The sequence below is a fragment of the Ochlerotatus camptorhynchus genome, unplaced genomic scaffold (genome assembly GCF_037179485.1).
Source record: "Ochlerotatus camptorhynchus isolate MF236.1 unplaced genomic scaffold, CSIRO-AGI_Acam_v1.1 ptg000207l, whole genome shotgun sequence".
Lineage (NCBI taxonomy): Eukaryota > Metazoa > Arthropoda > Insecta > Diptera > Culicidae > Ochlerotatus > Ochlerotatus camptorhynchus.
Genome location: NW_027040697.1, coordinates 294,636 through 307,246, shown reverse-complemented (window position 1 = coordinate 307,246; position 12,611 = coordinate 294,636). Strand labels below are relative to the sequence as shown.

The 12,611-nt window shown below is 43.5% G+C and overlaps 1 protein-coding gene across 2 annotated transcripts in view; it reads right to left on the bottom strand.

Moving 5' to 3' along the window:
• LOC135703042 (galactokinase-like) overlaps positions 1–12,611 on the bottom strand; it is a 267,293-nt gene that overhangs the window by 63,642 nt on the left and 191,040 nt on the right. For both annotated transcript variants that reach the window (XM_065224150.1, XM_065224149.1), the window contains exon 2: positions 11,120–11,300. In XM_065224150.1, the coding sequence (XP_065080222.1) occupies positions 11,120–11,281 (162 nt within the window). In that variant the 5' untranslated portion in view covers positions 11,282–11,300. The remainder of the gene's footprint in view (positions 1–11,119; positions 11,301–12,611) is intronic.

Here is a 12,611-nt window from a genome sequence, read left to right as displayed (position 1 = left end):
CGCTTTTTAAGGTACAATGAAGTTTTATATGCGGTGCGTTGTCCATAATTTAGACCGTCTATTAGTCAAACTAAGGTTGTTGTAACTCGCTTAGAAACAAATGGTGTTGCTTGGGCACCGTATTTCAATAGCTCACTTGGTAGTTGATCTACACCAGTTGCTTTGTTGTTCTTCAGCCGACCGATCTCCTCCTCAACTTCTTGAAGATCAGGGGCCGGTAGTCTGTCGTCTTTTGCGCGTGCTCCAAGGTCTGTTGCCGTGCCACCTTCGTTTTCTGCTGCATCACCGTTGAGGTGCTCGTCATAGTACTGCTTCCACCTCTCAATCACCTCACACTCGTTCGTGAGAAGGTTACCGTCCAAGTTCTTGCACATATCGGCTTGCGGCACGTAGCCTTTGCGCGAACTATTTAGCTTCCCGTAGAATTTCCGTGTGTCGTTTACGCGGTACAGATTTTCCATCGCCTCGCGATCTCGGTCTACCTGCTGACGCTTCTTCCTTCGGAAAACCGAGTTTTGTCTGTTCCGCGCTTGTATGTATCGCTCCACATTCAATCTCGTGCGGTGTTGCAGCATTCTCGCCCGTGCTACATTCTTCTCCTCTACTAACAGTTTGCATTCACCGTCAAACCAGCCATTTCTTCGGTACAGGATCGCAGTATCTAGTGCCGCTGCAGAAGTACTACCTATGGCGGAACGGATGTCCCTCCAGCCATCTTCAAGAGAAGCTGCTGCGCGTAGTCCTGAGCAACTCCGGCGTCCAGTAATTTCTCAATGTTGGGTCGTAGCGTTCGACTTCGACGGGTGTGATGCACCGTCGAGAGTTTTGAGCGCATGCATACTGTAACTAGGTAGTGGTCCGAATCTATGTTCGCACTGCGGTACGTGCAGACAATGATAATTTCGGAGAAGAATTTCCCGTCGATAAGAACTTGATCGATTTGGTTTTCTGTGTGCTGGTCAGATGATCTCCAGGTAGGTTTGTGGATATCCTTGCGGGGGAAAAAGGTACTTCGGACTACCATAGCACGGGAGGCTGAAAAGTTCACGCATCGTTGGCTGTTGGCCCGATTGCCGGTCTATACATTGCCTCCCGTCCTACCTGAGCGTTCATGTCGCCGATTTTGACATCCCGTTGCGAACAGCCGTCGTACACCTGCTCCAGCTGCGCATAGAACGCTTCTTTCTCGTCGTCGGGTCTCCCTTCGTGTGGGCAGTGCACGTTGATGATGCTGTAGTTGAAGAAACGGCCCTTAGTCCTCAACTTGCACATCCTCGCGTTGATCGGCTGCCAATAACGCGTTGGCGCATCTTACCCAGCACTACAAAGCCGCCCAAGTAACCAACAAGCCCGCTGATCGCCCTTTTTGCAATATAACGCTGATATAATGCTGATTTATGGCTGATATAATGTTTTAAAGCCCTATAAGAACCTTATATTGCACAAAGGGCGATAAGAGGGCTACTAACGGGCTTGGTGGTTCCTTGGGCGGTTCCCAGCGCGTTGGTGGTGCCACAGCTCTGGTAGAAAGTAGCCGCTCGATGCCCGCTTTTCCATACCTTTTGCCCCGTCCAGCAAAGTTCCTGCAGCGGTACGACTTCGAAGTTGCGTGGTTGAAGTTCGTCATAGATTAACCTATCGCAGCCCGGGAAGCCGAGCGATTTGCAGTTCCATGCTCCGAGTTTCCAATCGTAGTGCTTATTTCGTCGCGTAGGTCTGTGCCGATTGTTCCGATTGTTGAAATAATTTCAAAACATGGTCAACCTTGTTTGAATGATCAAATCTTGTCATTTTAGTGGAAATTTAGTTTCAAAGTAGCTGAAAAGCAATTGAATTGAATTGTATAAATTTTACCGAACAGTTCAGGTGTTCAGATTTCGGTAAAAATTACCGAAGTCGGCGATAATTTTTAAGTGCATAAAGGGCGAACACGAAATTATTGCGACACCGAAAATGTCATGCCAATTTTCTTATAATGTTTAGAATCAAACCAAAATTTTAGGGTAGTTTTATACATATATTTACTTCAAAAATCAAAAGAAAAGTTAATCGATGGAGCCTTGAGTGTAAAATTGAACGCATTTTCGCTTGATGCCCTCCATCAAAGTCTTTACAGTGTCATCCGGTACCAGTTTCTCAGTTTTTTTTTCCATTTTCTTAACATGTCCTTCTCGTCTTTGACTGTCTTCTTGCTCTTCCGAAGTTCCCGCTTCATTATTGCCCAGTACTGCTCCACCGGGCGCAGCTCCGGACAGTTTGGCGGATTCATGTCCTTTGGAACAAAATGGACAGAATTGGCCTCATACCACTCCAGGACACTTTTAAAATAGTGGCATGATGCCAAATCTGGCCAAAATAGCGGAGCTTCGTCGTGCTGCTGCAAGAACAGCAAAAGGCGCTTCTCGAGGCACTCAGATTTGTAGATCTCGCCATTTACTGTGCCCTTTGTCACGAAAGGCTCACTCCTCAGTCCGCAAGAGCAGATGGCCTGCCAAATGAGATATTTGGAGGCGAACATCGACATTTTCTTCTTCTTAAATTTGTCGTCCACATCGAAGTTGCTCTTGCCGGTGAAAAACTCCAACCCCGGAATTTGCTTAAAATCGGCTTTTATATACGTTTCGTCGTCCATCACACAGCAGCCATATTTTGTCAGCATCTTCTCGTAGAGCTTCCGTGCCCAAGTTTTAGCCGTCGATTGTTGCCGCTCATCGCGGTTTGGGAAGTTCTGTACCTTGTATGTATGTAGTCCAGCTCTCTTCTTTGCATTCTGGACGTAGCTCTGCGACATGCCGATCTTTTTAGCCAAATCACGGCTTGAGACGTTGGGATTTGCTTTAATCATCCGCTTCACCTTTCTCTCCGTCTTTTTGTTCTCCAGTCCTGGTTTTCTTCCAGCTCCTTTGCCGTGGTCCAACGTCAACCGCTCCTGAAACCGCTTCAACACTGTGGAGACGGTTGAATGGTGAATGTTCAACATTTTTCCCAACTGCCGGTGCGACAGGTCAGGAAATTCCAGGTGTTTGGAAAGAATTTGTTCTCTCAACTCGCGTTGGTTCACCTCCATTTTCGTTGAATCGAAAAACACGACTTCGAGTTTGACAGCATGTACACAATACACATGAATGAGAAAGTATGCAAAATTTGGTTGATTTTTACCCAATGGTAAAAAAGTTATGCCCTGTTGAATGTGTCGCAATAATTTCGTGTTCGCCATTTAGTTTTGTGACACCTGAGAATTGCATCGTTGTTGGTGACGCAGAGAACAATCGTATTGGATCTTGTGAGTGAAAAGTTGTCCCCACACGGATAGTTACGGGTCCGGACTACGCCGTGGTGACGACAAAAAGAAGTCTCCCTCGTGCCAAGTGATCTCCAGACCACTAATCGTGGGCTGTCTGGACAATTTCAAGTGTCAGGCAGGTAGAAGTAGTTCTTCTGCCAGAAGAACAGTGCTGAGGGACTGTGGTGACACGTAGTCGGTGTAACGATAATCACGGGGCGAACTGGACGATTGCCAGTGAGGTTCGGCGATCTTGGTTGGAGTGTAGAGTCTCCTCCAACAAAAGAAAAGGACAGTGCCGGTGAGGCGGTGGAATAAAGCCGTACCGTGTCGGTAGACCATTCCAAAGTGCATGGAGAGAAGATTTACTTCGAACCAGTGCTGAGTTTCATCACGGTACTCACAGTCTTTAGATTGACAAAAGAGATTCCTACGGTTAACAATCAAAACTGAGAACCCTCTCTCCGTAAAACTTCTCACCAGTATGACACAACAACCGTGAGATATCGTTATTTTACTTTTCTCACTCATTCGCAATATCACTAACATCTGTCATGTGGTACCATCATATCACCGAGGAAAAATAAAAAGACATATAAATTGACCGTCATCTCATTTCGAGCATAAATACGGTTATGACGGTCATTCCTCTTCCAAAATCACGGATAAGGCGATAGTTGTGATGTATCAAGGACGAAGTCTTACCAGAAATTATTATTGTGAGAATTTATATCTGCATGAACACGTACTACCTGTAGTCACGAATGCTTATTCATGGATAGAGATTTTGCAGCTATTTATTTTTCCGGATACCGTGACGCTTGAGCTCAAATAATAAGGATGCTGACCGCATACCGCACATTACCGAAGCCCAAGTATCAAGGGATCCGTAAAAAAAAACCCAGCGTAAATAGGAATTCCCCTCTAAATATTGGAAGTGTAGGTAGAGGTGTTATTGCTGAGTAATCAAACGTTGAACTGTTGACCAAGTCATTATATATCTTAAGGTTAAACACAATACAATATTTGCTTGGCTTAATCCAGTTCAGGACAAGGGTCATACAATAACGTTAGCAGTTTTTCGGGATTTTTCAACTCGCCCTCTTCCAATGTAAGACTTTGTAAAATCATACCAATTGCTCCTCCACCCTTATTAATATCCTACAACATTCTGCATTTGATTTCTTCATTCTTAAATAAAATATGACCCTCTCTAGTAAAGATATCGTTAGAAAATTGCAAGCACCCCATCCCTCTTAATGCTTACACAATTCTAGACCAACAATTGAAAAAACCTCAACTCCATTTTGTAAAAAAAACCTTGTAAGACCACGAAATTTGTTAATTTTGTTAGTTTGCTTTGGCGGACTTCGGTTCACGACAAAATAGCTCTACAAGGTTTGTTTACAAAATGGAGTTAGGACCTTTGCAATTGTTGGTCTTGAATTATTGCACGGTGCATTATAAATACACATTTTCTTCACTTGAGGTTCCATTAATAGCGAATTCGTTTATTATTCAGTTTCAACCTGGATCGGGTATCAAGATTGGACCTCCATGTTTGTTCGTTTGCTTTTATAACCCAGCTCAGGTTGAGGTTCGCACTGACAAAAAGTTCGGTTTCGCGCTGATTTTGTCGAAGGTCCAGCTGCTGGTTCCATGATGGTCCTTGTAATTTTTCGGAGCAATTCCAAAATCTAAGATTTGTCGCTTCACTTTTCGCACAAAACGTAACCACGTTGAAAATATATTTGTTTAGAGAGTAAAATTCTCGTGAGCTTGTCAATTGTGAGTTGTGTCAGTTTTCAGATTTGTTAAGAATCGTACACAATGACGCGTACGTAAAAGAGAATTGATATTGTGTGGTTTTAATTTGTAAGTTAAGAAATAGCATTTTTGAAGACAAACGGATATGTTTGTACATTGTAACGTAACAGCACCCACATATTTATTTGTTACAAGGAAAATGAAATCCAACGTTTTCTTCAAAAATTTTCGTATGTTCTGAACTTAACAACTTTTAGCAAGAACAGAAAAATGAGGGAGCATTATTTTCACTTCCTACTTATAAATCTTTAACAGAGATGATGATTTTGCTACTCTCTACTTGTCATTAAATCTAACTGTCATAGATGGGTTTTATTTGTTTTTTCTACCCGATGGTGATGTTAATTTGCGTTGGCGAGCCTTGACTTTCTAGAAATCATCGAAAGAAGTCATTGTTTACAAAAGCTGTTACGCCCTAATTCCAGCTCTATCTAGATCTGTTTATTTAATAATTCAACTGACAATTAATGTCCCAACAAACAATTTTAGCTGCAGACTAGCTTATACAGGCAAAAAATAGCTGTATAAGCCAATTTTTGGCTGTATAAGCTAATCTGCAGCTAAAATTGTTTGTTGGGGTCTTAATGAATAAAACTTAATCTAAATAGTTATGTTCAACGAAACAAAAACGGTCAAGTAACCGGTGACGAAACACATTTGCTGATACGTTAAAGTCAAATTCGCAATAAAAGTAGTTAAATTGTCGGCTGATTGCACGAATTGGCTCATTCTGCGTATAATTTCTGCCTCATAGCTCTAAAAACAGAAATTCGCGTTGACGAAGAGGTCTCTCAGGAGCATACATATTTAGCTGGGCCAGCAACGTTGGACAGTCGATGTCATTGAGCGACCGTCCGTCGCACCACTAGCGGTTCGATGCCCAGAAGACGGCAACGCTCCTCGTACGGTGGCAGGTTCGATGAGTCACGCCAGTTCAAGAAACGAAGAGTATATCTCACAAACTTTCGTTGAACAGATTCGATTCTAGCGATCCAAGTGGCTTGGAAAGGGCACCATACAACTGCACTTGATTCTAATATAGACCGCACAAGTGAGCAGTAAAGTTATCTGAGGCATAACGGGTCCCGGAACTCATCGGCAATTTTGAAAATAAAACCCAGTTGGCGATTGGCTCGGGAAATGATGTCGTTATAATGGATTTTGAAGGTGAACCCGCAGTCCAGAGTAACACCGAGATCCTTTATTTGTTCTACACGGGCAATGCAACGTCCAAAGAGCACATAGTCAAACATAATTAATTCGTTTTTACGGTGATAGGAGATGACGTTGCATTTTTCGATGCTCAGGCCCATCAAGTTTCTCGTGCACCAGTCAGCGAAAATACATAGCATACGCTGGAGATCCCAACAGTCCGAGAGGCTTTTGATAATTTTGTAGATTTTGGCGTCATCTGCGTAGAAAAGACGACATCCAGATGGTAACAACAGAGCGATGTCGTTTAAAAAGATCGAAAACAGCAGAGGTCCCAGGTTGCTGCCTTGCGGGACTCCCGAGTTGTTTGAGAAAACATTTGATTTCGTCGCGCCAATCTTGACTCGTACAGAGCAATTCACTAAGTACGATCTTAACCATTTCACAGCCGTAGACGAGACACCTAGTATCTCCAACTTAGCAAGCAGGATTTCACGATCCACCCTGTCAAAAGCGGCTTTTAAGTCCATGTATGCAGCATCAACTTGCCATCCCGCATCCAAGCTTCGCAGACAGTCAGAGGTAAACTGCACCAGGTTCGTGGAAACCGATCGCTTGGGGTAAAAACCATGTTGGTCCGTATCGATATAATTTTTACAGCACATAAACAGAGCATCATTTACAATAATCTCGAAAAGTTTAGAGCAGGCTCACATGGAGGAAATCCCATGATAATTAGCGACATTCCGTTTGTCTCCTTTTTTGTGAATTGGAAATAGATAGGAAAGCTTCCAGCGGGAGGGGAATTCACTTTGCTGTGCCGAGAAATTAAAAAGTCGCGCAAGTGGAAGACAGAGGTTGACTGCACATCGTTTTAAAACTGACGAGGGAATTCCGTCAGGACCAGCGGCGAATGAGTTCTTCATTTTGCATGTTGCGGCTTTCACCATGTCTTGAGTGATGTGAGGTATGTCAAAACTAAAAACATCACGTGGCATCCCGGAGGTTGCGACCAACACCTATGTCGGTGAAGCGGAAAAATCGTGGAAGACTTGTTTGAATTGACGAGCAAACAAGCTGCATTTATCACTTTCGCTGCAGGCCGTATCATCTCCGAGGAACATGAAACAAGGCAGCCCGGATTCTTTTCGTTTTGAATTTACAAACGACCAAAAACCTTTCGGGTTCGACCGAAGGTTCGCTTCCGTGCGTCTCATGTGCCGATTATAGAGGAAGTGGTTGTAGTTTCGATAGCGACGACTTGCGAAATTAAACTGTTGCTTGTAGAACGGTGAGCGAGAGCTGCAGTACCTTCGGAGTGCGGCGGAGCGCTGACGTTTTAGTTTACGTAGGCGTGGGTTTGACCATGGAGGCTTCTGCGGGGGACGTCTTGCTGGGACAGTGCGGAAAATAACTTCTTCCAGCGCAGAGCTGAAACAATCCACAGCATCATTGACACTAGCGGCCGTTTCGATACAGTGCCAATCTATTTCCGCAAGCGCATTGTTCAATGCAGTGTAGTCGGCCCGGCGAAAGTCCAGAAAGCAGCACTCGGAAAACGGTATATATTCAATTGGAGTGGATAAACTTAGTGACACGACGAGAGCGGGATGGTCGGCATCTAGGTCGATCAGTGGCTCGACCGGTAGAGAAACAGAAGTGTCTGGTAATGCTGAGTCATTTGCCAGAACAAGATCTAACAAACGTCCATTACGGTTGGAAAAAATGTTCGCCTGAGTGAGCCCATGAATGTTAAATCCGTCCAGAAGTTCACAGCAAGCAACCGGCATATGCGATAGCAGAGGATCAATGAATGGTGTGCCACTGTCAGAGAAACGCCACTGTTAACCAGCTTGGTTGTAGTCGCCAAATAGGAGAGCGGGAGAATTGGGGCACAATTGAGACGAAATCGAGCCAAACGAATTAACGTGCTCATGGATGATCGTGCAGTCGTTTGTTCGGTCGGGGGGTAGGTAGACTGCGCCTACACTGAGCTTGGTTCTTGGCAGATCCACAGCAATCCAGATTTGCTCTAGCAGACTTGAAATGGGCGAGGTACTTAAATAGCTGGTCAGTTTCGTTGTGACGGCGATCAGAACCCCACCACCACGCAATTTTTGGCTGTTTAGGGGAGAGCGGTCGGTTCTGAAGACGGAATAATGCGATCCAAACAGCTGCGGTGAGTAAATCCGGTCATCCAGCCACGTTTCTGTCAGAACAATCAAATCGTACTCAACCTTCGAGACAGCCAGGAAAAACGGGTCGATTTTAGTCCGCAGCCCACGCACATTTTGGTAGTAAATCCGGTGACCACTCAAGATGCCACTACGCGAACTGGAAGTTGAAGGGAAATCAGGTACCGAAAGTTCGAAATCGCAATTATACTCGCCTGGAGTTGCAGGCCGAAAGCCCCCGATACCACCACCGACCACAGGACCGGCACGATGACGATGGCGGATGTCAGCAGCAAGCGCGACTGGGTCGAGGGGCTCGAGAGCTTCCTTAGTGCCTGTTTTAGGGTGTCCCGGATCCGATGAAGTTGTGGCGATGGTGTCAACAGCTGGAGAAACGTAGCACGCTAGTTTTTTGCCGAATCAATAAACTCGCGAAACTGTAATCCGACAGGCCAGGAATCCGGATCGAGTGCAGCATCTTTCAAACAAGGATCCAAACCGATCTTGAATGACACAAATGTCATACTGGATACGACTTTTCCTCTGGGAACCAAACGCACCACATCGACAGGTTCAGTTAAGCTCAAGCAGCGTGACACAATACTCTGCACGTCGTTATCGGTGATGAGCGGGTTCAGGCGAGAAAGGTAAAGCCAGAATTTCTCCGGAGGTGCACAAGGAGCAATAGAGGGAACGGAAAGACCACTCAAGTCAATTGTTTCCGTTCCGTTCCGTTTCCGGCACGTCAATATCAGGCCGGTCTTCACGACGGCGTTTTGCACCCGGTTTGGGCCAAACTGGTGTAGCACTCAGTGACGGGTTGCGTTGTGGCTTAGCAGAGAAATTGTCGACTTTTTTACTTAGCTCAGCCACGGCATCATGCAGTAGCTGAACCTGATCTGGCAACGAAGCAAGCGAGGGGGGTTGCATTTGTTGTTGCTGCTGATCGTCGATGAAACAGCGGATAGAGCGGCCCTGTAGAACCCCACGACAGGAATTGCAAACGAAGAGTATCTTTCCAGCTGATAATGGTTCCTTCAGATTGCGGAAATTAATACCGCAACACTGCTGGCTGATGTGGTAGAATGTTTCGCAAAAACCACAGCGCAGCGGCTCGAGCTCGTTGATAACGAGCTGACATTCTCCGCATTGTTTTTGGTCCATTCTGCTTTGACGGAGCTGCACAGTGAAAAGATGGAGACGGGTCGGGATTCGATGATGCGAGGATGACGTGTTGATTACAGCAAACGACAGCACGGAATTTATCGATATTCCACACGTTTCGGAGAGATTGTCGAAAATAGTATTGTTTACGCACAATTTTGAACACTAAAAACCAGATTTACACACACAAATTCTATGGTAAAACACGAACGTAAACAAGGCGAACAAGGCGAACGTCAGCAAACGTCATATTATGAAGACGGTCTATTGAGGTAAAGGTGTTTCCAAGTGATATGCTAGTTGACCGTCATTTTTGAGAGGTGACGGTTATGTAAGGGTGACCGTCAAGGTACAATAACCGTTATGATAATGCACAGCACTACTTCGAACGAAAAGCCAACCAGTATAAGCCGTGAAGCATGTTAGCAGGTGAGCGGAGAAGAGATGACTGGTCGGGTGACGAAGCAGGTGGCCCCAACGATCATCAATGCATGTACACAAAACTAAATTTGTAAATAGTGAAAAAGTATTCAATTATTTTTTATTAAGTAAAAGAAAGTGTCTTAAACCCTAGGTATGGCCCACTCTATTTCCCAGAAAAGAGCATGCCGGTAAGTAATGATCAAGAAGTTGCTTTGTATAAATGTGGTATATTACTGATTCTATAGAGTAGGGAATCATCCGATAACAAACACTATTAGTTTTCCATCAATTGATACCACTTTTTTTTTTGAAAACAATCCGTTCAAAAATAAATATCTTGCTTAAGATAGGCCCATTAGATAAAATCCAGGCACAATTTTTAAAGACCGATCATATATCCTACCTTGACATCTGCATGAAAACAAGTACGTTTGTGAATTGTGCTTTTCGCAAAAACAAACAAAACTGTACGTGTAACATAAAATCTGAGTTTATATTTAGATTCAACGAGACAAAATTTATTAAACTTATTGCCAAACAAACTGCGGTTTTGACAACCAGTGAAATAAATAATGAAGGCCCCCCCTGGCTATAATTGCGTGACGCAATTTTCAAAAGGGGTGGGAGAAGGGGGTTAGGTGATTTATAAGAACGGTTGTCATTTTCCAATAGACAATTGAAAATTTCGACGGCTTTCTTCTGTTCCTTGACCATTACGTCCCAATGCGATAAATTGCTTGGCCGCACTTTCTTTTTAGTTACGCCTCTTCTGACTGATCTAAGGGAGACCCCGGTGGCAGCCATTAACGGAATGGTTTCACCCGGTCATATAATTTCATCGTATCATACTTCTACCGTCAACACTTTTTCGCTCATACCAAGCACATCAATGTGCCTTCCCATATTATCAAACTATTTCCCCTTTAGAGTCCACCTGGCACATATGCCATAAAGGGATCTTCTTCACTTCCAAGCTATCTTGTTTCCATTTAACACTCAACCTCATCTAGCAATCTAGAACTATGAATACGAACGTGTACGAGGTAGGTTCCCATATATGTACGTCTTGAAGCAAACGACCATTCGACACACTTACCATCGGCAGGACGAAGCCATCGTTGTAGTCCACATGCTCTCCGATCAGGTTGACACGGCCCGGTGCACAGGCGGCAATGTCGGGCTCCGAGCCGAATGTGTTCCGGAATGTTTCAATTGATGTTTTAACAACCTCATCAAAACTAATTACTTTGGAGACCATTTTCGTGTCGTCTTTATTTCTGCAATTACACAAATTTCAAAACGGGAAAATGAGCGAGTCAGTCGGTGTGGGTTTTAAACAGAAACCCGTGGTAAGTTGAGGGGGGGCGATGATTCGTGTAGAAATGAGACGGTGGTTTTCATGATGTGGTAAGGGGATTGATATGGATTATTTGAGAACTCTTTTTCGGTTTTACAGGAAATGCATTTGTGTCTTTTTTTAAACGAAGATTTTCTCATGAGAATATAATTTATTATATGATGGTCATATTTCATGCACTAAAGATCGAATAAGCTATCAAACTTCCTAAACATTAGTAGATAGAGAAGAACAGCTCATAATGCATGCGGTAGGGTAAAATGCCCACTTGTAAAAAACAACGATAACTTTCCTCAGATGCTTTTTCTGGGTACCGGCAATAGAAAAAATAGTTACATTTTTTGAGAGTGTAGTTTTTTTTTAAATAGTTTCAGATGTTCATTACAACATTGCTAATGGCACCAAACCGATTGGACACACATTTTTCGAGTAACAGTTTTCTGAAATAAGCTTAACATCTGTCTAAAGGCCCTTTTTAAAATTAAGGCTCTATTTAAAATGGTGATATGAAGATGCAAAATGGTATTTTTGGTCATAAGGAACGATTCCGGAAATTTTCAATCAAATTAAAATATATGAAAATTAATGGATTTGTGACTTCGTCTGGAATCGCTCTTATTATCTAATTTCATTATACACTAAAGTCTCATGATCGGTTATTTTCAAACCACTATCCGTAGCGGTACAAATAGAATCAAAATTGGAGTAAACATGATAAATTAAAGTAATACTGTGCCTGGAAATACGCGAATATTCATCTACCGTTTGTTTTATATTGAAAAAATCTGCTAAACGCTTCAAGTGATTCGGATTATAGTTATCACACCAATTAATATTAAAATCACCAGCCAATATATTTAATTTACTAGAATCAACCAATATCTCGAGCCAGTTCTCTTAAACTTCAAGAAAACACTGGTCACTGGAACTGGGAGAATGATACAATTCCCCATAATTACCCATCTTCGCACAACTGTAATGCCCAAGAACCAGTTACCATCAATAACTTCGTTGGTACGAAGGTTGAATTCTTTTCTTTGACATAAATAGCAACATTGCCAGTCTGTCTAGAATGCTATAAACAAGCAGCAACATTATATCCCGGAATATGAACAGATTCTTTGCTCGACTGTGGAGCTGTTCAGTCCGTATTTTCGCTCGACTTCTCGATTCGATTTTGTTTCGTTTTGTGCTGTCGCGTTACGCCGTGGACGTGTCGCCACCTTCTCGC